The 27,945-nt window shown below is 43.5% G+C and overlaps 1 protein-coding gene and 1 long non-coding RNA gene across 4 annotated transcripts in view; both read right to left on the bottom strand.

Annotated features, from left to right (window-relative positions):
- The window catches only part of LOC132989552 (immunoglobulin superfamily member 21-like), a 36,499-nt gene extending 11,155 nt beyond the window's left edge, over positions 1–25,344 (bottom strand). For 2 of the 3 annotated variants that reach the window (XM_061057247.1, XM_061057245.1), the window contains exons 1-6: positions 25,038–25,344; positions 7,549–7,673; positions 6,024–6,145; positions 4,391–4,509; positions 3,870–3,985; positions 1,220–1,727 (exon numbers count right to left, since the gene is read on the bottom strand). In XM_061057247.1, coding sequence (XP_060913230.1) covers positions 1,220–1,727; positions 3,870–3,985; positions 4,391–4,509; positions 6,024–6,145; positions 7,549–7,673; positions 25,038–25,113 — 1,066 coding nt within the window. In that variant the 5' untranslated portion in view covers positions 25,114–25,344. The remainder of the gene's footprint in view (positions 1–1,219; positions 1,728–3,869; positions 3,986–4,390; positions 4,510–6,023; positions 6,146–7,548; positions 7,674–25,037) is intronic. The other variant, XM_061057246.1, reaches the window with a different exon arrangement.
- Positions 1–27,945, bottom strand: part of LOC132989554 (uncharacterized) — a 42,276-nt gene that overhangs the window by 11,155 nt on the left and 3,176 nt on the right. The gene's annotated exons all lie outside the window — the stretch shown is intronic.

The raw sequence follows: 27,945 nt of genomic DNA on the forward strand, positions 1-27,945 counted from the left end.
GACCTCAGGATCTACAGCGAATACTTTCAGGTTTATTGGTATCAGTGGGGGAAGTGGTTAAGTGTCCCGTCCAGTAGTGGATAGACGGCCTCTGCTATAAAAAATGACATCCAGGACTCCTCTTGTGTATTTAGTACCAGGGTGGTCCCTTTACCATCCTTGGAAACAAAATGCTACTGAATATAATCAATGAATCAATGATGTCAATCAGCAGGGATTTAGAAGTGAGTGTACCCTATGGAGACTGAAAAATAAGTGTGTATACTCCATATACCTGCGTATACGCTGCACTACCCCACTGTTTAGTATCACATATTTCATGTTACTTTTGAATTCATTCATTATTTGAACCTTTCTAATTATTGACAGGAGATCACAGTGACCTGCAGGGAAGTTGCCCCCCCCCCCCCTCTAAAAGTCTGCAGATAGTCTGCTGAGTCCCTTTTGGACACGGTGAATGTGGATTTCTCGGGGATATGTCCCGACTTTCACCTTAGCTGGCTCAACTGGGTCACTGATTTCTGCATGCACACGCACATGATGCACTTTAAAAACAACATTAAATACTCATTTTATATCCCTGAGGTTATTTTTTCATAAATGGCAAACAGGGTACCCGTTGCACAGCCTAAACATGTTTCTCAGGTGAGTACGGTTGCAGGAACAAACCATGAAAAATCAATCAAAAGCTGTTTTTTTTTTGTTGTGCTGGCACAGACGGCGCCAATTTTAAATACATAACCAGCGCAGTGCAGCGTCTTCAGCGTCTTTTGTTGCGTCGCTCTCAGTTAGTTCAACTTTATTTTTGGGCTTTTTGTCTTTTGCAGATAGGACGGTGGATGGAGTAGAACGGAACCAAAAAGCATTCAGTACGTTCAGCTACACGATGATTCAACTCAGGAGACTTAAAGGCTTTATATGCAATTTTTTGATCCAGCAGATGTCGCCCTTGAGCACCAGCATGAAACCAAAACAACTCGTGCTGCATTGTTGTGTTAGCATGCTAATGCTAGCGATCTTTATTATGCTCGTTATGCTCGGGACTCGGGTGTTACACCCATTGTAGACAGTCATGACTCACAGAGTTATTTTCAGAGGATATACTTGATTTATATTATATGTATATAAGTGTGAAAATTCCCTTTAAACTCTTTTCTGGAGATGTTTCATTTTCAGCAGTTAAAAGAGACAAACTGAACTTTTGGCCTGTGCGACTCACCCAGTGTGACCTCGGCCTGCATGGGCATGGACAGAGCCGGGTGGTTGACCTCACAGCTGAACAGAGCCTCGTTGTCCAGCTGGGGGTTCAGGCTCCAGGTCAGCATGGCTCTCACCTCCATGGTGCCGTCGCCCACCGCCTGCTGTCGGTGCTGGAAGTAGTACAGTGGGTCGCTGCTCTGCACCCAGCGGGGAAACTCCCAGCTCACCACCGTCTCCGGGATCACCTCGGTGGTCTGCTCGGGGCCCGGCTGGGGCGCTTGCTCCCGGCCCGGTTCGGGTCCGTCTTGTCCGAGCCGGGCCGGTTTGCCCTGCTTCTCGGACGGGGATGGGGACTTATGGAGTTTGGTGTCGTCCAGGTCTCGGCTGACGTGGATCTGAGAGCTCAGGAGTCCCGCTCGGCTCCGTCCCCGGCTTTTTCCTGGTTTCTTGTTTTGTTCTCCTGTTGAAGAGGGAGACTGGCTGGGTGGAACCACATCGATGAGCTCCCCATCCCGCTTAAAGTACACCTGAGAGGACGGACAGAAACAGGTGAGCTGCATAGGAACACAAAAACTGAGGCTCTGAAATAATAAGCTGAAGTTCTGGAGTCACTGAAGACGCTTATAAAGACAGTTCAGGAGAAGGAGCACGTTAATCCTCCTGAACCAGGACCTGCTCATCCACCCAAACTGTTTCTGAAGCTCTGTCAGGTCTGCCTGTGGTCTTTATCATGTCCCCAATGATGAACAAAGAGGGCCCATGGTTGTTACTTTTTTTTAAAAGATTTATTTTGGACTCTTTTGGATAGAGTAGGAAACCAGGGAGAGCGAGCTGGGAATGAGATGCGGGAAAGGAGCCACAGGTAAGACTAGAACTGCCCTGCTTGGAGGACCAAAGCCTCCGTACATGGGGTTCAACCTAACTGCTAAGCCATCAGCACCCCCTGTGGTTGCTTCCTGCAATTTGGTTTGATCGAGGTCCATTCATGTTCCACACCAGAGTCTGAAAATAGCGTACTGAGACCCATCTTTACAAGCGGTCTTGATACAGTTGTTTGGTTTGCAACAGCGTTTGATTGACAGATTTCACACCAACGTAAAGAAACCGCACTAACTTGGCAAAATTTGCAGATTTTCCCTTCATGACATCACAAAGGGCAGTAACCCCTCCCCCAGGTGGGTGACACTCCCACAGCTAGGTGTTTGTTCTGCCCTCTGAGTCTGCCTTCTCACCGTAAAGAATAGGACATGGAGCGAGAAAGCCCGAGACGCCCAAGCCCTTCTAGAGAGGGGGCGTGGTCAGACACAGCTCATTTGCATATTTAAAGGTACAGAAACAGCCTGTTCTGAGCAGGGCTGAAATATGCATGAGGCATGATCAAATACAGGAGTTCGCTTTAACCAAACCAAACAGATCAGGTTTGAATACGCCCTTCATCTGTCAATCACTCCAACATGGCGCTTAATAATTTGCTCCTCCGTCCGACTGGAGCTCCATGTGGATATCATCCATCACTCGCTTCTCACCACCAGCCATGTTTAAAGTGACATTCTGGGTTTTTTTTAACTTAAGATTGAAACGACTCCTTCAGATGTCCCCGCTCTGTCACACACCAAACCTGATGAGACTACTTTGTGTTTTTATGGCCCTAAACTGTGAAACACTCTCCCTTTGGATATTAGATCTGCAAACGCAATCACAGTTTCTGCATCAGAAAAAACCTCCCCAGCTCTGCATACAGAATCTTTTCTATATGTCCTTAAGTATTTATTTGTTTCTTCCTCGACCTCTAGCTCTCATTTCTATCCTGTACTTCTCGGTTATCTTCAGCTCGTCTTCTGTTTCGGGCTGCATTTTTGCTTTTCAGATAAATTATTATGATGAATAAATACTCAAAAAGTAACCTCAGAGTGTGCACAACATTTGGAAACATAAATAAATGATGAAGATGTCTTTTTCTCTTTTTGCACTAACACAAATGTTATCTGTGGATATTACATTTTCTATTTCTGCACAACCTCTATCTGCGGGTCATTTAGAGGAAATGCACTCTGACATTATCTCGAATATTAAATGACCCTCGTTCAAAAACAATACAGCGGAACTCTCTGTGCACACACTGCTGTATTTATAGCTCTGTGTGTGTGTGTGTGTGTTAGCGGACAGCTTATAGCCAAAAGCTGCTTTTTATTATGTTTATTTCCAATTTGACCACAGACATCCCCGTTATCACTTTATAACCTGCTGCTGTGTGCAGAGCGGATCCCCAGACGGTCAGAGATGTTGAACAGTGAAGAAGATAACAGCGCTTAGTTCAGGACTATTATTACACATGGATGCAGTTTTATTTCATCACAATATGCAGCTGAGCTCTAATCCACTGACATCAGTCCTCAACACGTTTCTCATTAAAGGTCAAACAGGGTGCAGACAAATGCTGGAGCGGCAGCATCGACTGATTAGGGAATTTCTTATTGTTTCATTTTTAAAAGCCAAGCAAAGCTTTTTCCTTTTCATTCTGCGGCGAGAGTATCGACATCCTCTCTCTCCCTCACACCATCAGGATTTTCCAAAAAAACGTTTTCCAGTCAGACACACAGAGGAGTGACGCAGATTTCGATTACAGAGAGCGAGTCCTTGCAGAGAGATAAAAGAGGAGAGAGTCTCACCACGGGGGCCGGCTTGGCTCCTGTCACAATGCAGACCAGAGAGAAGTTCTGGGCCTCGTAGCGGCTGAAAGGAGCCGGGCTGTCGGCTGCCACCACAGAGATAGACTTTGGAGGCACTGCGGGAAGAGTTCAAACACGGAATCAGCTTCCATTTTATCGATGGGAAGTGTATTAAAGGCGGAGAAATCAGGGTTAAGTGATAAGTCGGTGTGCAGGTGGAGACTGAGCTCGAGCAGCTTCAAGTGTGGAAATCAGTTGGATTTCATTTTCATCAAAGGAATATGTTCTGTTAAATGAGCTGACTTACACTTTCTTTAAACTCAGAGGTTCAGATATCTATCATGTCTGCATGCACAGAGTCACAATGAGGTGGAAATCTTTCTTTATGGTGAAATAATGTGCAATAAAAAGAATCCTAATGAGTGTGATCATCCTCACTCCTCCTCCCCCCCCCCCCCCCCCCGACTTCTTCTAGTTCTGGTTTTAATATTCACGGTCTGACCTGCGATATAAAAACACACCTATGACAGTGAGGATGATGCTGCCGGAGGCGAGGATCACTTTATCTCTGGAGCTCCGGTCGTAGATCCCCACGTGACACTCGTACAGGCCGTCGTCCTCCATCTGCACTTCGGGGAGACTTTTAGAAAACACACACAGACACAAATGAGACACTTTATACACAGATGTTGTCCAGTAATGGGAAGGGAAGGAGACTGAATGATATTATGTTTTTAAGAAGAAACGTTAAGAGACATCAAAGTAATGTGAATGATGAAACTTTTCTTTATGTATTACATTAACGCCCACTGGACTTTAAAAATGTATCTTCCTTACATGCACTCTGTGAGTAGTTACACACATTAAGATTTTTTCTCAGTCCACTGCACAGCTCCTACATTGCACCTTTTATACATTTTGTGTTTTTTATTTTTTTATATTTTATATTTTACATTTTACATTTTTAAATTCTATTTTATATATTGTAATATCTTCTTATACTGTATTATTTAAGTTGTTGCTTGTTCTGCTTTATTTCCTTGTTAATTGTTTAGCACCAATACACCAAGTCAAATTCCTTGTATGTATAAATGTACTTGGCAATAAACCCTGATTCTGATTCTCATTCTGATAAGAGTACACAAAAAACACAAAGTAACAGACAGAGACACAAACAGAAACAAAATACAAAACCATCTATGAGACAAATCTGGGAGTCGATAGTTCAAGCAGTCGACGTTAAAACATCGACATCCTGTAGAATCTGCTTCCAGGTCTTTTAGTTTTTAAAACCATTTAAGGACACCAACTCCTCGAGTTTCAAGTCATTCTGCGACAGACTCCAGGCTGCGGTGATTCTAGAGTCCTTTCAGGCCCTTTAGGGGGCCCTCCAACCAGTGTTCATCCCCTTTATGTTATAAATAATAGTAACCATTAGGACACTTGATCCAACGTCTTGCTTTCTATTTTTCGCTCCTATTCAGATATTTCCTCTTCATTCTTGGGTGACGTTGACAAACTCGGGTTCTCAAAGGAATAATGCATGCAGCGCTCGGTGGTGCAATGAGAATGAGTGCTGTTAGATGGGGCCCCTCTTAGGGAGGTTTCCTACTATCATTGCAAGATTTACATTTTGCGTCACTGCTGTGGTTTAAAGTCCCTTACTAGACTGAGGCCTTAAGCAGTCGCTCTGCTTTGCCTGTTGACAAGCAGCGCCTCTGGGAGCAGAAATACCCAAAAGACCTTCTCCCTGTTTCTGTCCAAGCCTTACGGAAAGAGAGCACATTTGTAATTACTGTTTTTATATTGTTTTGATGTATTGTCCATGCAGCAATTTCCCAGTATCTGAGACAAATTTCTCTCTAGGGAGACGAATAAAGAAACCTTGACCTTGACCTTGACCTTGGCCTTGAGCACGAAGAGGTCCCTGAGAATGCAAAGAATACTGACTAAAAAATGTTGGAACAAAGTGTTGATTGGTTTTAGCGAAAATGTTCCTAAATTGACAAAATATTTTCGGTGAGTTTTTTTTAACATTTATTTTATTTATTTTATTTATTTTATTTATTTTATTTATTTTATTTATTTTATTTTTATTGCAAGACAAGCCTCTCCTGACTATCAAAATAAAAGCATGTTAAAGTCCGGCCTCACCGCACAGTGGACCTGTAGACCAGGTCCTCCCGTTTCTTGTTGTCCTCCAGGTGAGAGTAGCTGGTGTTGTACATGGCATCGTAGGTGAAAATCTTCTGCTTTGCGTTGCCTCCTTCAGTCACCTGAGAGGTGGAGAGCACATCGGTATGAATGGATGTGCATGTTAATAACGACTATTAAAACATTACTTCATGAAGTTTACTTTAGTACTTTGAAATCCTGCAGAAAAGACACAGCGACACGTGTTCCAGTTTAAAGACACGACAACACCTGTCTAATCTTCTGTTTCATCTATATTCTCAACCTGTAGTGAGTTCACTATATTTGACTTTTTAGGTCATATATTATATCTGATCATCTTTAAGTTGAGGGCCGCATGGATGTGCAATGGTTAGTGCTGTCGCCTCACAGTGAGGAGGTTCCTGGTTTGAATCCCCGGCTGACAGGAGTCTCTCTGTGTGGAGTTTGCATGTTCTCCTCATGCATGTGTGCATGTGTGCATGTGTGTCTCCGGGTACTCCGTCTTCCTCCCACAGTCCAAAGACATGCTGGTTAGGTTAACTGGAGACTCTAAATTGTCTGTAGGTGTGATATATATGTCAGGCCTGTGATTGGTTCGACTCCGAATGGGAAAAGCAATAAACACTAGACCCCCTAATGGATGCAAACTTTTTTCTTCAATTTTTTCCTTTTTTAGATGTATTTTTTGGGCTTTTTGTGTCTTTAATGGAGAGACAGGACAGTGGATAGAGTCAGAAATCAGGGAGAGAGAGAGAGTAGGGAATGACATGCGGGAAAGGAGTCACAGGTGGGATTCAAACCTGTGCCGCGCGCTTGGAGGACCATGGCCTCCATATATGGGGCGCACGCACCAACCACTGTGCCACCAGCGCCACTCAATTGAATTTTAATTATTCTTTTAATAATGCCCCTAAAGATTGGGGTGGGATGGGGGAGGGCAGGAACTGGTTTGATGGTTGATGGAGGCGGGAAGGGTCTTGCTTTTTTATTTTTATTTTTTGTTCGTTTTTGTTTCATTTTGTTTCTTTTGTTTGTTTTTCCTTTGTTTTACTGTGTTTTGTTTTGTCCTGGCTTTATGGAGAGATGAAGTGTACCTCTTGTGTTTTTGTTTGTCTATTGGGTGTTATAATAATAAAAAAACAATGCCCCTCGTCTTCACTTCAGTTATTTTAGTACATTTTTTTATTTTATTTTCCTTTAAGATTCGTTCACTAACCACTAGGCCACCAGCACCCAAAATGTCATTATTTTTATTTGAACCTTCCCATGGGAATCAAACCAGGTCTCAGAAAACATCTAGAATTGAATCTCTACAGAGTCAGAGTGTGAGGAGTATTTGGGCAAAGACTTCATGTGACAGATGAAGTAAAGTTGATCTGAAGACGGTGCTTCACTGTACTAATCATGAGTATTTGCACACAGACACATCGAGTGCAGGAGGAGGAGATTCATGAGTCAGACGCAGACTCAAGCTGACAGGCAGCTGCTTTCACATTAAGTTCACCTGCGTGCTCACCCGGAACCACACGATCTCTCGCAGGTTCCCGTCCGTTTGGAAGTTACACTTCAGAGTCACCGTGTCTCCGATGACGACGTGAGGGAGGGGGTCAATGGAGACCGTTAAATAACCTGTGACAGAGAGAGAAAAAAAACAAGATTAAATAAATCCCTCCCCTGTATGGATCCTATAGTCCACTGTGATGTTACGTAATGTTTCCATACATTTACAATCGGCTGTGAGAGCTTCTGTGGACGTGCTGACCTGCACTCAGCAGCCTCTCTGTTAATCACCCTGCAGCCTGCAGACCTCCTCCTCCTCCACTCGGCTTCACTCCCGCTCTGCTTTGTGCAGATTAAAGCTGAGTCGACATGGACGCCCCGCAATGCAAACATCTCCCGTGCTGCGTTAAAATCTTTTCAGGGAGGTCAGCACGACGTGAACACTTGACATCATGTAAGCCAATATGTAAACCGCAGGATCAGCAGAAGATTAAAGAAACCCAGTGTTTGCAGAAGCAACACACGTCCTGCTTCTGTTCTCTACTCGCTTTGTGGTTAAACCCGCCTCTGCTCAGGAGACACAGAAGACAACTTCCAGATGGATTAAAGACGATCACGATTGGTTTGGCAGATTTGTTGTAGGACTAAAATTTCACAACACAGAAGACATCTTTGATGCTAACACTGACGCCGGCTGCAAAAAAACGGCCAATTACAGACCGTTTAATGTTGACAATTCTTTTAATGATCTGCTGGTTTGGCTACCTCTGCACTGACTTGAATAATCTGGGCCGTGTTTTTCAGTTAAGAGCCAATCAGAAAGCGAAGGTTGTCCTGGATGACCCTCTCATGCATCATCTTTATGCAGAGTTTAGACTTTAGAGATTTTAGAGAAACTTGGGAGAGGAGAAAGGTGCATGGGGGCCGACATACTGGACAGGGGCCACCGATTGGAATCGAACCTTCCGCTTACATGGGCTTAAGCCTCTGTACATGGGGCACGCACTAACAGTTAGACTACGAGTGTCCCTGGTTCTCCCTTGTTATTGAAGGTTGCAACATTGAAGCCTCCTTTTCCCGCAGATTGCAAATCTTACAGCCTGTCTCCTGTAGAGCAATACATCAGTTTAATGTCTCCTAAGACAGCAGCGGCCCTGATGGTGCTGTACTGTCTGCTTCTCCCAGGAGACCAATGTCGAATGAAGAGATGTTGAACTGGAACAACTACAGCCATCACTGTCATCGACATGTAACAACAGGACTTAGTTTGACTTGAAGTTCCTTTTTATCAGACACATGAAGTGCAGCCCTGCTAAACTTAAAGGTCACATATTCTCCTCCTCTTCTTTAAATAAGTCTCAGAGCTCCTCAAAACATGTGTGTGAAGTTGTTCTAAATCCACTCTGATCCTGTATTTGATCATGTCTATAAACCCCTCTATTTCAGCCCTGCTCAGAACAGGCTGTTTCTGTGTCTGTACCTTTGAATATGTAAATGAGCTGTGTCTGACCACGCCCCCTCTCTAGAAGGGCTTGGGTGTACTCGGTCTTTCTCGCTCCATGTCCTATTGTTTACGGTGAGAAGGCAGACTCAGAGGGCAGAACAAACACCTAGCTGTGGGAGTGTCACCCACCTGGGGGAGGGGCTACTGCCCTTTGTGATGTCATGAAGGGTAAATCTCCAAACGGCCTGTTTGAGCACACATTTTCTGAAAAGTGGAGCAGGCAAAAGACGGAGAGGATGGACTTTTCTCATCATTGGGGGGTTTGTAGACAGACTAGAGACACATGTTAGAGTTAGAGGAACATGGGGAAGTGTGTTTTGGATAATATGTGACTTTTAAAGTTTTAGTTTAAACCCCATGAAACGATGAAAAACTTGAGAATGAGGTTGCATTGCTCTGTATGAGCTTGTTCTGTTACTCTACATTCACCTTGGCCGCGCTTCACTTCTGTTTCAGACATCTGGGTCGTCTGAAACCTCTTCAATCGCAGACACAGATTGCACATAAGGTTTTTAATTTTAGATTTATTTCATTCGTAAAGGGACCTTATTACAATATTAAACATGTGAGTAAGACTAACCTCATTTTTGTTCCTCGGCAGTTTCTTGGTTGTTTATTGAACTTTACTTTAAAATAAATCGGAATCTCCTGGCATTCAAAAAGAAGAAGGTTAACTTTGTAAGGAGGACAACGTTTTGCATTATACAGATGTTATATGGCATTGTTGAATGGAAAATTTCCCCCTGAAATGCTGCGACTCGTACAGCTGAGGCGGAGCGGCACATTTTTCATGCTGAATCGGTAACACAGACACGTACCTCAAAGCAAAGGCAAAGCAAACACACATGAAACTGTGCAGAGGAAGAGAAGGTCAGAGGCAAAGAGAAATGTGGAAGTCTGAGAACAGAGAGCGGAAAAGAATGAGAGCTGCAGTGTAAATTAAAACAGAACCCCGACTCTGTGCAGGAGTACAAAGGAAAGGTCTGCTTAAGGACAGACAGTCCTGACTGCTCGTATCGATTTCCTGTTACTTTTTAAACCTCGCTGATCCGCCCAGTGAGTCATTAAGAAACTCTGCTTTCCAGCCTTTATTTAAAATCTAAGCTCATGTCAGGAAGTTTCCTATCCAGCGCAAATCTTACATGTTACTTCCTGAGCTGAGATATGAGTTAAAAGACATTGCAGACGCTTAGACGATTGCAATTAGATCGAATGAGGCTGACTCTAAAGATAACTCAATCCCTCATTGGCCTCAAAATCAAATTTCAAACTCTACAGGTGAAATAAAAATGTTTCCTGCACAGTACAGAAAAACATTTTTTTTGTTTCTAAAACCAATTCTTCCATTCAGGAACACAGTTGTGATGTTGCATTTTTATAAAACTCACCTTATTAAGTTAAGACTTAAAGACTTTATATGCGTTTTTTGATCCTGCAGATGTCGCCCTTGAGCACCAACATGAAACCAAAACAACTTGCGCTGCATTGTTGTGTTAGCATGCTAATGCTAGCGATCTTTATTATGCTCGTATCTTCACACTGCATGTAAATTTACCTGAAATGAGCGTGATCTAGAAACACAGTTAATCAGTGAATACAGTATGTTATTCTTCTTTTCTCTAGTCCCTCAATTAAACATTTTTTATACGCGAGGGGAGGAGCCGGCCGGCCGTCCGGGCGATGTAAACAAAGTGAAGATATGACTCGGAAAACTCGGAAAACATCACAGACAGTGGGACTCGGGTGTTACACCCATTGTAGACAGTCATGACTCACAGAGTTATTTTCAGAGGATATTCTTGATTTCTATTACATTTAAGTGTGAAAAATCGCATATAAAGCCTTTACAGTGATGTAGAATTAGGGGCGGGGCCTCAGGAGGGAGCTGCTAGCTGTCTGCTATGTGTTACCTCAGCTGATTCAGACACTGACCTTTAACCTGTTGGAGCCTTTTGCATGGTAGTCAGGATTTCTCCTTTTTATGAAAGAATTGGACCAAGGTGAAAAGAAGACAGATTATTCTAAGTTACCTGGTTTATTCCCCGTCTTCCAACTCCCCCCTCAAGGAGATGTTGGCCAGTGAACAACAAGTCGACTTCTCTCCACGAGCTCTGGCAGCTTCTCAAGTCTGATGATTAAACAACTCCCACCGGCTACAGCCACAGATAATCTCATTTTGTAGAAAACACGCTGGTTAACTTTCTCCTGCTCCAGCTACAGAACAAACTGCAGCGCAGACTCTTTAGCTTTGATAATTTAGTGATTGCAAACCCCTTCTTTCTCTCCTGCACCACCCTCCGACCCCCCGACCTGCTGGCCCCCCCGCTCCAAGTATGTGAACATCTGGCTCCAGAAAACCAACATGGTGTTAACAAAATGGCACCTTGAGGCTTACCAATACAGTCACTACAGCCATTATTTAAAGTCTTTAAAGGAAGAATGTGAGACTTTTTGATCCAGTAGATGTCGCCCTTGAGCACCAGCATGAAACCAAAACAAACTGGCCTGTTTGGCCACGCCTCCTCCATACTGAAGCCTCCGCTCTCCTCCAGAGACACACCTCCAACCCCTCTCCACTCGAGTTCACATGAAGGAGTTATGAATTAGAACGCAACATAATTAAACACCATTAAGCACAAGCAGCGGACAAAATCATCCTTTGCTTGAGCTGCAATCACCTGTGTCCTGCATTGTTGTGTTAGCATGCTAATGTTAGCGCTCTTTAGTTAGCTAGTAGCTTCACATTGCATGTAAACAGACACAGAATGATCGTGATCTAAAAACTCTTATATGACATCCAAATAATCAGTGAGTATGTTCTTCTTCTCTCTAGTTCTTGACTAAAACAGCTTTTATACACAAGGGGAGGAGCCGGCCGTCCCGTCCATGTAAACACGGCACTGACAACAACACAGCCAGCGGGACTCGAGCTTCTCACTCATTGTAGACAGTCATGACTCAGAGACACATTTACAGGTATTATAGCCTGAAATAAATGACAGAGTGTGATCCTGTCAGACAGTGAGATATGAGATGATTTACAGATGCACAAGAGGAAACTAAGGAGAACATCTATAGATGATACTCTTGTTTCGCTTGGACAAATTAAGACAATGATCTCAGACCACTTCACCACAGTGACCGATTGCTTTTACTGAGAATCATCCCGTCTTTGTTGTCTTATTTGTGCTTTTTTTGTTTTGTTTTCATTTGTGTCTCCACATCTTTGTAAATGAGGGAAACCTCAGTGACTTTAAAGGCTTAAATAAAGGTTTGAAATGAAATCAGAGGTTCATTTTCAAAAAGCATCAGCTGTTATCTTGTCGATAGAACAGGATGACGAAACGATCCAAACTTTGAACAAACTCAGAAACAGTGTGCTGTTTGGCTCAGATTTTTTGGGTGCAGTGCTCCACATTCATTCCTGACACTTGAATATTTAATATGTGCTGTATCCCTCGGAGAGTAAGGATTAAATATAGCACAATGTACAGTTGTTGTTTTCTTTATGACGCTCCGGCTCCTGTGTTAGATTTGCAGCTCAGTGTGTTAATCATTCGCGCTGCCTGTGAGCGAGCGTTGGACGGTGGAGTCAAAGCTGACCCTGACCTCGCCAGTCAACACCCAGACAGCTCACTGCTCACATACACTAATACCCTGGGGGGGCGGGGGGGGGAGGGGGGCAACAGTATTTACACCGGGCGCAGAGATGTGTTTGGCCGAGCTGTGACCACTGGGATTAAAAAGCTACAGAAATGCTGCTTGATGATGTTCATTTATGAAGAAGTACGAGTGAAACATCATCACATGGCTGTTCATACAGACGGATTCAGTTACATGATTGATTACATAAGAGGAATGTAAACAACAAAAACTTTCACATACAGGTGTGAGGTCTGCAGAACGTTTGCATGAAGGAAGGTTTTGATTTAGGATGTTTTAGATATGATGCTCTAGATCAGCATTTTCTTTTGATGCTCCATATTCATGGAACGCCCTCCAGCAAACTCTGAGGATCGGAGTTCTTCCCTCTCTTCCAGAGTTTAGGAATTTCAAACTGTAAATGTTTTTAATGGATCTCAGGGGTTTTTGTCACCTGAGTGTTTGTTGTGTTTTTGCTTGTTTTACTGTGCTTGTAATATCGACCGTGTTGGAAATGAGGGAACACTTCAGTGTCCTTTCGAGAATAAATAAAGGTTTGAAATAAAATGAAATATGACCTCATATTTGAAACATTTGGCGGTCTGAAGGTCAAAACACAAAGATCAGACATTCCCCAAAACAAACAAAGATTTTCACAGAATTACTTTTTTAGTTCACAAAACAAAGGAGGCGTGTTGCATTCACAAGAGAAAATAAATTTGGCTCTGTGTTTCTGAATAATGAGAAAATCATCTCAGAATTACGAGATATGAGGTTCCTTGTAATCTGTGCACAACGTCATCGCTTCAGTGGCTCTCCCCGAGGAAACACGACATTTAACAAACACTGCGATATCTCAGACGGCAAAACTACATTTTATACAACGACACAATATTTTAAAAATACTCGTACACTAAACCTTCACCCAACAACATACACTAAACTTTGCTTTCTAAATATCGTCAGAAAGTAGAAAGCAAACACATTTAGAGAGTCAGAAAATGGGCAGTTCTATTTCATTTCTTAACACTGGATGATATCTGTGTCGGTGGAGTACTTAAAGGCTTTATATGTGATTTTTCACACTTAAATGTAACAGAAATCAAGTATATCCTCTGAAAATAACTCTGAGTCATGACTGTCTATAATGGGTGTAACACCCGAGTCCCACTGTCTGTGATGTTTTCAGAGTTTTCAGAGTCCTATCTTCAGTTTGTTTACATCGCCAGGACAGCCGGCTGACTCCTCCCCTCGCGTATAAAAGTTGTTTAATTGAGGGACTAGAGAAAAGAAGAATAACATACTGTACTCACTGCTTAACTGTGTTTCTAGATCACGCTCATTTCAGGTAAATTTACATGCAGTGTGAAGATACAAGCATAATAAATATCGTTAGCATTAGCATGCTAACACAAAAATGCAGCGCGAGTTGTTTTGGTTTCATGCTGGTGCTCAAGGGCGACATCTGCTGGATCAAAAAATCGCTTATAAAGCCTTTAACATCAACAAAGTCACCTGTGACTGGGGATGAATGGATGAGTTAATACTGATGGACTCTTTACACAGCAGCCTCTACCATCAGTGTGTGAATGTGTAGGTGTGACCTGCGGTGTAAAAGAGCTTTGAATCGTCAGAAGACTAGAAAATAAATATACAAGCTCAAGTCCATTTATGACTTACCATATCTCACAGGTAATAAACAAGCTAAAACACATTTCATATGTGTCTGTAGTTATGTTTTCTATAAAATCTTGTAAAGCATTTCCCTTACAGGTCTATGCATCTTCTACACTTGACATGTGAAATGTAATATTTCACGTGATAAAAAAAAGAGATTATGAATATAATTTCATATATAAGATCCTGATACATAACTGCAGCCTGGTTAAGTCTTTAATGTGTGCTCGGTGTAGTACAACCTTATGTCCGGCAGCTGAGCGGCCCTCCTGTCACACATGGACGGGGACCAAAGGCACCTTGCAGAGCGTCAGGCTGGCGTTTGCTGCGAGGCGCTCCGATGCCCTCTGTCACCACACTCAGCCTCACCTCCACAACCCCCGGCCTCCGCCGCATGACGTCAGCCTGCCCACAGATTATTTTTTTTCCCTCCATGTTTTTCCTCTTAATCCTGCCTGAAGCTTTTTCATCCACGGAGCCAACCATTCACCAAGCTCGCTCGCACCCTCCACACACACACACACACACACACACACACACAAACAATGTGGCTGAGAGATTAACACATATCAGAATATCAGAGAGATGAAAAAAGCAGCACTCTAAAGTGATAACTGATTCCAAATGTTTTCCGTCAACAACAGAAAGCAATCATTACAGTGACAGGAATCATATTTAGGAATGAGATTATAGGGATGGGGGGGTGATACGTTGGGGAGTTGGGAGTGATAGCACCGTCCCCAGATGGTTGGGCTGTGGACTGCTGCTGCTTTTGCCCTACTTTGATGTGACTAACACAGAAAAGACAATTCAACAGCTTAGCTTTTATAAAGGGCTGTACACTCTAAAGTGCTTTATATTCCATGTCTTGTATAGTATTTGCTGCAGGAGATATAAAGCTGCTTTATCCCTCCAAGTCTCCCAGTAATATTCTCCCTGCATTGAAGGCAGAGAGGCTGACCTGCTGTCAGATAAAAGAATCCACACTGACACACAGTTGAAAAACCAACCACCACCCCAATCCTCCAAAAAAACACTCAACTGGTGCTGCTATCCCGTGCATTAGGTACGCTGGACGATGGGCCAAACAAAAGCTGCTTTGAATTGGAAATATGGGAGATTCACCTCATGTTAATGCCCGTCTTTGATCAAAGAGCTCAGTTCCATATTCAGGGCAACCACATCTGTCATGTGGCTAACAAGCTGCCAGGCGTCAGGACAAAACCTCCCCTTAAAAAAGAGAACACGCATTAAAAAAAAATGTCTTTCATCTTTCTAACAACAGGAATTCTTCTTCAAAGCCAGAGAAAGAAATCATCTTTGTACGACACATTCAGATTCAATCGAAGATTAAAAAATATGTTTTTTACAAATGTAAAAAAAAAGGAATAAAAATATGTTCAATTAAAGATTAAAAATTCTGAATTTTACTGAAACATTTGACCCTCCTATTTTCAATCTCCAAACACAATCACAACTTTTGACGATCTGGGAACGACGGCCATTTTCTTGGTAGTGTCAAGACCACACTAACATAGACCAAGACATACCCGAGACCAGGGTGCTCCAAGACCGAGACAAGACCAAGACCAAGGCAGGAGGAGACCGAGTCAAGACCAAGACCAAGGCAGGGCGAGACCGAGACAAGACCAAGACCAAGGCAGGGCGAGACCGAGACAAGACCAAGATCAAGGCAGGGCGAAACCGAGACAAGACCGAGACCGAGACAAGACCAAGATCAAGGCAGGGCGAGACCGAGACAAGACCAAGATCAAGGCAGGGCAAGACCGAGACAAGACCAAGATCAAGGCAGGGCGAGACCGAGACAAGACCAAGATCAAGACAGGGCGAGACCGAGACAAGACCAAGACCAAGGAAGTGCGAGACCAAGACCAAGACCAAGGCAGGGTGAGACCGAGACAAGACTAAGACCAAGGCAGGGCGAGACCGAGACAAGACCAAGACCAAGACCAGGACCAAGACCAAGGCAGGGCGAGACCAAGACAAGACCAAGACCAAGACCAAGACCAAGACCAAGGCAAGGCGAGACCAAGAAAGGGCGAGACCGAGACAAGACCAAGACCAAGACCAAGACCGAGACAAGACCAAGAATAAGACCAAGGCGAGACCGAGTCAAGACCAAGACCAAGACCAAGACCAAGACCAAGACCAAGACCAAGGCAAGGCGAGACCGAGACAAGACCATAAATATCAGTGAACAATCTTCATCTTGTGTTCAGGGGGCGTGTCACTCCCTTAGACCGTAACACTGGGAAGCTTGCGGCCGTAACCGGGGGATAAAAATCAAACTACAAATGGATTAAAGTTATTCGTTCTTTTAAAAAGAGGCGTTTTCCTTCTAATCACTGAGATGACGTGGAAACATAGCCTGTCAGTGGTGGTCTTGACCGGTCTTGATTTAAAAATCCAGAGTCCGCCGACGAGACCTTCAAAAAGTGGTCTCGAGACCAATCATTACACAGTTGCTTATTATAAAAGTGACTGTTTTCCTTTAATAAATTCTGTTCTGTCATATATCTCCTTATCCAATAGGTGACTGTTTTCTGTTATTTATAAGCAATACATCTGAAATGACTCTCGTGCTGATGTTAACCAGGTTCAGTTTTCCTCCCACCGTCTCCTGAAGTCTGGGAGAGTGTTTGACTTTTCCTCTACTGCAGCCATGATGAGTACCTTTCTGTTTTCTCATCTGAATGTCTGACCGACTTTTCCTTGAACAGTCGCTCATGTTCTGCTCAGAATGAACTTTAAAATCTGTAAAAAACTTTCTACAAGAACCCAAAAAGAGTCTGTAGATCGCCTCCAGACTGAATCAGCAGTGATATGACCACATCATTCCCTCTTTTAGCTTCTTTACACCGGCTCCCGTTATGTTTCATTAAAGTAAGGGGATGCAGCGTTTCCTGTCGCGCCCTGAGGAAATCAGGTCAGCTGAATCAGTGATCTCATTACAGTCTTTTCTGAAATCAGACTTTTGTCTGAGAACATTTCCTGAGTTTTGAACGCCTTTATCATTTAATCCTCTCTAAAATATTTAGCTTTTCTAGTTTTATATCAGAACGTTTTTTTTCAAAACTGATAATACTATAGAGCCAGAGTTTTATTTTGCCGCCTTTCTTTTCTACTTCTAATTTAAAGGGGACATATTATGAAAAATCCACTTCTACAGTGTTGTTGAACATATATTTGGGTAACCTGAGTGTCTAGTGACCCACAAAATGTGAAATAAACCCATCCAGTCCTTTGTTTGTGGTCTGCATAAGTCTTACAACACAGAGAAAAATGCTCTGTTTCAATTGTGCTCTCCTTGTGATGTCACAGTGGGATTCTGGTAAAAAAAAATCCCCTCCCCTCCCCTGGTATCTCCACCCATGGACTCCACCCCCAGCCTAGAACAAAACTTATGTGCAGGTCGGCCATTTTTATTCTCGCTACGTGATGACTACGGGAAAACTCAGGGGGGGCTCATTACATTTAAAGAGACACACACACCAAAACGGAGCGTTCTGAGAGAGCTGGTTTATACAGGGTCACAAATCTCCTCTGGTGCTTGACTCATGTTATATTTTGACCAAAGCACAGCACAGATGTTTCATTTAGACCACAGGGGACTGTTTGAAAAGGTGGAGAAGGGGGATGATATGTCCTCTTTAAGTTCAAAAAGTGTATCTCGGGGTCTTGTTCACGAGTGAGGGGAAGATGGAGCGTGAGATTGACAGATGGATTGGGTCATCGTCGGCAGTAATGCGGGCGTAGTACCATACCTTAGTGGTGAAGAGGGAACATAGGACCAAATTTTGATGGGGGGAACATTTCACAGAAATGAGGGATCATAGGGCTGACCCCGTTTAATGCTAACCACTGGCTGTACTGGGATTACCAAGAAGTAGTGTTGTAGTATTAAGCAAGCGATGACTCCACCTCTGTACCAAGGTGACATTTGAAAATTATGCCACAATCTAAAAGCTCTTTTTCCAGGAATGTGTGGGACACTTTAGGACATGCTGTCGACTATACACATAACTCCTGGAATCAAAGCAGGAGGGTGTTGAGACGGCACATCATTTATGAAATTTAAAGGGATGACGAAAAAGAATATCCAAAACATCCCTGTTTATTAAGTACTGATAAAAATAAACTGTCGCTCCTAAAAATAAAAGCCTGAGATTGTTCAAACATCACGCGATTTATTTTTAGAGTCATTACATCTGAAAGGACGAGAAATAAATCACAACAACATCCCCAAATGAAAATGAACTGGAGCAAATAATGTGGCTTAATGTGGATTAATCAGTTAAAACTCAGTGAGGTAAAATTAAAAACTCAAGAACCTTCTGAGGACATGAAGTCAGGACAGCAAAGTGTTTATTTAGATTTTTAGCTCTTTAAGATTGATTTATGCCTTTTTTTATTTTTGTGTTTGTAGAAGTCTAGACATGAGGACATCCCTGTGAGCGCTGGCTCTGTCGACTGTGTCGGCGCTCCGTGTACTTTCAGTGGAAATGCTCCAGGCGGGCCTGAGTGCTGCAGTTGGAGAGATCCATTCATAATCCAAAATCTAGACGGAGGCTCCCAAGATCATAGACAGAAAATCTACAATTTCTGCTACGGGATTAAAACCCGTGCTCTTCATCGTTTGAACAGCCACCAGCAACATTTAATCATTTTTAAGCACAGATTACCTCCAGCAATATGGGTCAGAGTCAGACAAAGGGGGCTTTTTATCCTCGAGAGGGAAAACCTTCAAACTGCATCAGGTAACTGTCCCGCTCTGAGGCCAGCCGCCGCAGCAGGTTGTAAAAACATCTCTGTGCTCTTTGATGCAGTGGGCGATTCTGCAGTCTATTGGGGCCCTCAGCAAAAATTCATTGGGGGGCCCTCCAACCAGCGTTTATCACCACCAGTGATCCAACGCTTACTCCTCTTGCTTTTTGCTACTCGTTCTTTGGTCTTTGGTTTTCAAAACAACAATGCACACTATGCTAGGGCAATTTGAGTGAGTGCTGTCAGATGGGGCCCCCTTTGGGAGGTTCTACTGTCATTGGAAAATCTGCACATTTTTAGCCACTGCTGTGGTGTAAAGTTGGTCAGCGCTCGAGGCCCCCCCTACTAGCCTGGGGCCCCAAGCAGTCGCCTGCCTTGCCTGTTGACAATGTCAGGACTGTATTGTCATCAGCAGGTGGAAGGAGAATACTCTGCTAGCTGCTGAATTTACAAGGAACACAGCGACACAGTGTCTCTGCAAATGTCAACAAAACCCCAAATTTGATCAAATAATTTCTCAGCTTCCAGGCAGCTGCTGGATTCCAATCATTCCACCATGGTAGGATTAACCCTCTCCTCCCCCCACGTTGGATTAGCATCCACCAAGAAGGTTTTTTTATCGTTCTGTTGGAGTCTATGTAAACAGGATTAAGAAACAACCACAGGACTGATTTTCAAGAAAATTATGGAAGGGGGAAGCTTGAGCGGAACAAGAAAGCAATAATGTTTGACCAAATCTAGAACCAATCAGAGAATCTTATCAGGCCATTAGACTAGTGGATATCAGATACATCATGGAGGACATTTTACAGTTGACCTATTCTGCAGATCCCCGTTTTAAAACTCTCATACAATGCTGGATGCCCAAACTAAACGTGGGCAAAGCCTCAGATCATGAGGTAAACATGTCCCAGAATAAGCCTGCAGAGGGCGCTAAACTCTCTGATAATCACAAGATAGTTAGCAAGAAAGACGTCTTCAAGCCTCTACGTAATCTGTTGAAATCTCTTACATAGGCTCTCTTCTCCCAGCACTGGAGAGCAGCCCTCCACTGGAAGCCCTGCAGCGTTCTGCCCCCCTGGAAGTCTTCCAGAGAGACGGCCAATCAGAAGAAAGTGGGCACATGGGGAGGAGGGGCTTAAAGAGACAGTAGCTGAACCAAACCATTTCAGGCAGAAGCTGAAATTAGGGTTTTTACTGACACAAGTATCAGATAAATAAGGAAGTTTCTCAGCTGCAAATCTTCAAAGCTTCTCTACAGGTTTCACAGACTGACAACATAAAAGGTGAACATGAGGAGAATATGAGATCTTTAAGTAGATCCATGATAAGTGGTGGTTCAACTCATGTCCAACTACATTTGCTAAAGTGCTTACATTGGTAACTGGTCAATGGACTTGAGCTTGTATATTTCTTTTCTAGTCTTCAGACTACTCAAAGCTCTTTTACACCACAGGTCCCACTACACATTCACACACTGATGGTAGAGGCTGCTGAGGAAAGAGTCCATCAGGTGTCTTGCCCAAGGACACATCGGACATGTGGCTGCAGGAGCTGGGGATCAAACCCCCAATCTTCCAGTTGAGAGACGACCGACTCTACCAACTGAGCCACAGCCGCCCCTCCTTCACTCTTATCTTCTACTTGGGCGGCAGTAGCTCAGTCTGTAGGGACTTGGGTTGGGAACTGGAGGGTCACCGGTTCAAGTCCCAGTGCGGACCAAATATGGGTTAGGGTTAGGGGTTAGGTAAGTTGGTCTGGTAGCTGGAGAGGTGCCAGATCACCTCATGAGCACTGCTGAGGTGCCCTTGAGCAAGGCACCAAACCCCCTCCCCACCACCAGCTCAGGAGCGCCCGCTATGGGCAGCTCCATCACTCTGACATCTCTCCATTAGTACATGTCCATAGGATCCTGTCAGTGTGTATATGTGTATTTTGCATGACTACAGAGTGTAAAAACTGAAATTTCCCCTTGCGGGGATCAATAAAGATAAATCTTTAATCTTACAGCATTCAATGAGCCCATTACCTTCATTCCAATCTGAGGGGAGAAGAGGGTGATCAACTTCAACAATTTAATTTTCCTTGTATGTCTGTTGGCTTAAATTCCTTCTTTGTGTATCTGAAATCCAACCCTGACTGTAAAACGTACTTTTTACCAGGACATCCATTTTGAAATGCTTGCAACATGTTCAGAATATCCGTCTCCTGACCATTGTGGTTTCACAACACTGTAAAACCAACATTCAAAACATCTGCCAATGTTAAGTGCTATTCTGACATCATAATTAACCTTTCCTTGACCTCGTGAGATCCTCCATGAAGGTCAAAGAGATGCGATTGGGAGAAGACATGCGATTGTCCTTGGTTTGTAAACCTCACAAGACCTCCAGCACTGACAAAATCATCCCTCTCAAAAACATTTTAAGGTAACAGGGGCAGTGCATGATGAATACATTCAGCTCAAAGCACACAGCAGAGTACATCAGTAAGTGAATGGTTATTTAATGAGACAGTATTCTTACCCTGTTAGCAAAACCCAGGGAGAGCTAACAAAACACAATCAATCAAATTACCAACGACTTTCTCTCAGACAGTCTGGAGCTGCTGTGGCCCCTGGAGGAGGTCTGGGCCCTCCGCCCATTGGTCCATTCAGTACAGTTAGAAATAATCCAGCCTGGCATTTAAATGTGGTACTGGCTGAGATGTTCAACTTGCTGCACTTACATTATCAATCACAGAGGGAATCGTGTCTGCTTTCACTGTCATGTTTGTTTTTTTGATTTGATGCAGGTTTGAAAGTTTCCCCTGCTTTGTCACACCATAAAGTAAAATGACAACGTTTAAAAGAAACTCGGCGTTCACCGCGATGCATTATCCATCTCCAGTCAGTTTCACAGGAAATAAATGGTAAACTTGAAGTGCGAACAAACTAAGCAACAAGCTCAAGGCTGAAACATGTGCAGTTCCCAAAGTGGCCACTGGAGGATTTAGCCAGTAGTGAGCTAATTCCTACACAAACCCATCGTTTTTAATTCCTCAAAAAATTACATACAAACTCCTGCACAATTTTAAAATTGTACAAATACAAACATGGCAAATTTTTGTGCAGTTTGGACATCGCTCTCACTCTCTCTTTTCTGCAGCTGCTGGTTAAAAATATGACTGAAGATCAAACATTTTCCTAAAACTTTAGTACTTTGGGATCGTTTGGATCATCAAAATAATGGATATTGTATTGTTTTAAAACACATGGTTTCTATAAGTATTGAAAAGTATCCAAGTATCAAAAATGTTGACGACCTAAGTCTGGTAGAAGTTTAATGAATCCTTAAATAACTCAGCTGTCACCTTAGCAAATAACGTTCCTAAACCTGACAATTTGTTTTCCAACAGTGGTCACTCTAAAACCATGACGGTAAAAACCAAATTCCAAACTTCAGCCCTCAAAACAGAAGTCTAACGAGCCAAAGGAAGACTTCACACCAGCTACCTTAATACCTCGTGCAGTCTTTCAGAAATAAACACAAAAACTAAACAGAGTTTACTCAACCTGACCTTGTTTGAATAGAAAGTCCATCATTATATGACCTCTCCTTCAGTCAAAATTCAGTGATTTAAATTTAAATATATGTGTAACCAGGAAGACCAGGAAAAGGATGGCGAGTGGATCTCATGTTTAAGTTATCTAATCTCGAACCTATCAGAGTAAGGTATGAAAACATCTCTTTTTGTCTTTTGGTTGCAGCTGAAAAATAATGTTCTTCTACCAACAATTGCTGGATGTGAAGAAGAAGTCAAGGCTGTTTCAGCTGGGCTTTGCTGTCTTTTTCCTCTTGTGTTGTTCTAAAACCACTCTACATGTACTAACAGCAGAAATAGCATCCCAAAGTTCAGCTGTGTTTATTCAAGACAGAGCCGACTGAAGAGATGCAGTGGAGCGAGGTCGAGGCTGCAGCTGCTCCATGGAAAAGCATCCTGGTGCATGTATACGGCACTGCTGATATTAAAGCCCGACTGATTAATCTGCAAGCCGATAATAGTGGCCGATATTTGCTTATCATGTGACAATGTGCATCGGCTAATTTTATCACCAATATGTGCAGATATTACTCGATTTATTCACCAGCCAAATGGCATTTTAATTTGATTTTCATTGTATTACACTAGCAGTTCTATTTCACCAGCAGAGGGCGCTACATGGATTACAACAAACATCATCACTCTCCAGAGTGTCGAGCGGTGATGCACGTACATGCTCGGTTACTTTCCAGCTGAGTGACTATCTTGTCTTATATCTTTTCCACAAGTGTTTGATAACTGCTGTTTCAGGGATCAACCCACTAAATGTGTGTATATCTCTAAAGATTGAAGATATACCTAAGGAAGATATCGGCCGATATATCGGTATCAGATTTTCTTTCTTCCTCCCTAATATCGGTATCGACCCAAAAAATTCCCATATCAGTCGGGCACTGGTTAGCATCCAAGCCGAGGATGTGAATGTTAGCTAGGAGGCTAGCACTATCGCTACTTATCCAATAGGGGAGCGTGCCTATGTTCCCACATTTTTAAGATGTTTTTCAAAATTAGGCCCTATGTTCCCACATTTCCTTTTTAATAAATTTGTATCAGATGTTACCCCCCCTTTCTCCCAATTTGGTAGCCAATTACACCCAACCTATTATCCAGTTGCAATGGACTACAGATGGAATGTAGCTTTTAGCTAAATCTGGTGCAAAGGTTTGGCATCTATAAGCTCTGCTTCAGCCGAAACCCTTTTCGATCAGACTATTTTATTTTTTCTTGTAATAATTGTGATTGTGACGATTTCTGCTGCTGATGATTGAAATAAAATTACTCATTCATTCATTCATTCATTCATTCATTCATTTACTATAAAGTGCTTCCAAAAAATATTGTGGGAGGATAGTGCGTAAATTGAAGGGAAATGTAGGAACACAAGACCTAATTTTGAAAATGTCCTAGAAATGTTGGAACATAGGGTTTAACTTTGAGAAAAATCTTAGAAATGTGGGACCATTGGGCTTTGGGAACATAGGGCCACGGTATGCACTGATGTGGTTAAATGGCATCTGAATATAGGGCACATTCTCTCTGCCTTTCAGTGGCCCAGCCATTTCTTTGGACGGGCCAACCGCAGATCAAAAAGTATTGAAAAGAATTACTTCAGTGTTGCATTGAAACACATAAAAACACTCCCAAGACCACACACACACACACACATACACACACACACACACACGCACACACACACACACACACACACACACACACACACACACACACACAGAGGACTCCATTAATGCAATCAAGTGGAAGCGAAGGATTGCACTCAGTCGAGCATGAAGTTCATCGCCCGTACACCGATCAAAGATTTCAGGTTAAGCTTTAAAGTAGACACATCGTCGACCACGATCCTGGTCACTTAGGCTACATCTAAATTTATTTTAAAAAAACCATTTTGACTCCTGAAACAGGTGGTAGAAATCTACAGGTGCAGCTACAATAACATGTCAAGCTGTGTTAGATCAATTTGATTAGAGAATTAAACAAGAGAGACCGCTTGGTATGAAAACAGGAGAGAATTCAGCAGCATTTAGTTTGAAATAATATGATGTAATATATAAATATTCTCCAAGCAGAGTGAGCGGCATTGTTCCTGTTTGTCTCTTAGAGTGGTGAAAGAAAAGACGATAGAAGCCCGATCATGATGAGGTCAGAATCAGAAAAACGATCACACCTTTTGTCCTTCCAACAAAAAAACGACTTTATATTTTCCAACAAAGCTTTCTGCAGACACTGGAAACTTTTCCTCAGCTCCTTTTTTTAAAAACTCTCCCGGAGGAGAGAGCTCCGCTTACCTTGTGAGAGAGTGAGAGAGAGAGCGGAGAGGAGGAGGAGTGGGAGGCAGCAGAGGGCGAGGGGACCAGTCGTCATCCTGCTGGGTGCTGCTGCTGCTCAGACCGAAGGATGCTCCATCTGTCATCAGAGCGGAGGACCACGGCGCCGTTTGATCTCCCATCCTTCACACTGAGGCTGCCTCGCTCTGCTGCGCCGCTTTATAGGCAGAGGATTACAGCAGCTCTCTCTCTCTCCCCCCTCTAACTCTAATACTACTCTCTCTCTCCCCTCTAACTCTAATACTACTCTCTCTCTCTCTCTCTCTCTCTCTCTCTCCCCTAACACTACTCTTTCCTCGTTCTCTCTCCCCTCAGACTCTTCTGCTCTCTCTCTCCACCCTAACTCTACTACTTTCTCTCTCTCTCTCGCTCTCTCTCTCTCCCTCTCTCTGTCCACCCTAACTCTACTACTTTCTCTCTCTCTCTCTCTCTCTCTCTCTCTCTCTCTCTCCCCCTAACTTTACTGCTCTCTCTCTCTCTCTCTCTCAAAATGCATTTGTATGCCAAGTTCAGCTGAATCAATCTCCTGGGATGAAATCCATCTCCCCCCCCAAAGTTATGTGGCCCTTAAAGAAACAAAGTCTGGGGGCCTCTGAAGCGTCCTGGGCTACATACAATTTAAACTTCTATTGTTATTATTATTATCATCAGTGTACAGATATCTTAGCATTGATTTAACACATTAAGCAGTTAAAAAGTCATTATTGTAATAACTGAATCTTTAACTTCATGCTGTTCAGATGAAGTTTTGTAAAGGTCATAAGGTCGGAGGTCAGGAAGTTACACGTTATAAATACGACTTTGAAATAACAGCGTGAACTCGTGACTCCTTTTGAAGCTTGTAGAGATGTTTCCTCTTCTGTTACTCTTTCTGAACAAACTGTCATGTTTGACTACCCTCTTCCTCCTCCTCCCCCTCTTCCTCCTCCTCCTCCCCCTCCTCCTCCTCCCCCTCTTCCTCCTCGTTCTCCTCCTCTTCCTCCTCCTCCTCCTCCCCCTCTTCCTCCTCTTCCTCCTCGTTCTCCTCCTCCTCCTCCTCCCTCCCCCTCCTCCTCCTCCTCTTCCCCTCTTCCTCCTCTTCCTCCCCCTCTTCCTCCTCCTCCTCCCCCTCCTCCCCGTCTTCCTCCCCCTCCTCCCCGTCTTCCTCCTCGTTCTCCTCCTCTTCCTCCTCCTCCTCCTCCCCCTCTTCCTCCTCGTTCTCCTCCTCCTCCTCCTCTTCCCCTCTTCCTCCTCTTCCTCCCCCTCTTCCTCCTCCTCCTCCCCCTCCTCCTCCTCCCCCTCTTCCTCCTCGTTCTCCTCCTCTTCCTCCTCCTCCTCCTCCCCCTCTTCCTCCTCTTCCTCCCCCTCTTCCTCCTCGTTCTCCTCCTCCTCCCTCCCCCTCCTCCTCCTCCTCTTCCCCTCTTCCTCCTCTTCCTCCCCCTCTTCCTCCTCGTTCTCCTCCTCCTCCTCCCTCCCCCTCCTCCTCCTCCTCTTCCCCTCTTCCTCCTCGTCCTCCTCTTCCTCCTACAGCAGCATAGCATGTGCAGGAGTTTCCTCAGCGGGTGTTGAAATAATTATTGTCTGGATCCGTCTCGCAGCACACAGAGAGGAGCAACAGTTTCAAAGCTCACAGACTCAAAGATTTCTTATTTATTTAATTTGTCTTATTTATTTGAGGTGAGGTAAAAAATAGAAATGTAAACATTTGAACCCGAAGATTCTGGTTCATATGGGTGTCATTTCCTTATCCACCATTACGGGGAAAAATATCCACGATATCAAACAGAAGTCAGCAGAGCTAATGCAGAACTGCCTTCAACTTGCATTCTTTCTTATGACCATTAGGGGGCGACTCCACTGGTTTTCAAAAAGGAATTAAATTGTATGAAATCGGATATGGGAAATGGATTTACTTCTCAACTGATTTTTTTCTCTCAGTAAACATTTTCCTAATGAGTTTATGGTCTCATTCTCTAGTTTTAATTCTCCTTCAACACAGCGTGATGCTCATTTAGTAAATGACGGTCCCATTAGGAGTCAGATAGACAATGAAGCAGAGGATGCTTTATGAGCTTGGCTGCCTGATGGAAGTGATATCATCGTTATTGTGGGCCATGAACAAGCGGTAACCTCCTGTCTTGAAATATGAAGCCAATGCGGAAATGCAAAATCCTGCAGTTCCTTGAGTGTCCACTAGAGGCTGGCTCCAGGAACACCTGAAGTCACATACACATGACTGACAAAAAAGCAGTTTTTACAGCATAATATTAACATGTTTGTCGCCTGGTTCAAAAAAAACAAATAAGTCTGATTTGTTATTGTCATCACTGACACATACTTTACGGGGGGGTTATTTTTTTTTAACGGCTCAGTTTTGATTTTGAGAACGATACGTGTCATCCATAGTTAGGCGAGTAGCTGACATGATTGTAACGGTTTGTCAGGAGGCTTAAAACCAGCCTCACCTCCAGCTCTCAGTTAGGTTGAGACAGCATTTCCAGCATGGCAGCTGCTGCTGATGAGCCTCCAGCGCCCCCTGCTGCAGTCTATGGTCACGTTTTGTGTGTCTTGTTGTGAGTTTCCCTTTGATTCCCACCCAAATAGAAGGACATCTTTCTAGGTAAAGTGTGAGTCCCTTTGTGTACTCTATAGATGAGTGCATAGTCTTAATCAACAAGAAACTAGAAAAATGTGTTCAACAAATACCAGGTAGAGAATCAGAGCAGGGCCCTCGGCAGAGAGCAGACTGAGAGAGATCAGCCGCCGAGTTAATCTGTCTCACAAAGACAGCCGAGTGTTTTCAAGACAAAGAGAGACACATTCAACTTAATTGTCCCTGAGGGGAAGTTTGTCCTGGGAACAGCTTACGGTCTGTTGCTTCACAGAACAG

The sequence above is a fragment of the Labrus mixtus genome, chromosome 15 (assembly GCF_963584025.1).
Source record: "Labrus mixtus chromosome 15, fLabMix1.1, whole genome shotgun sequence".
NCBI classification, from domain to species: Eukaryota; Metazoa; Chordata; class Actinopteri; order Labriformes; family Labridae; genus Labrus; species Labrus mixtus.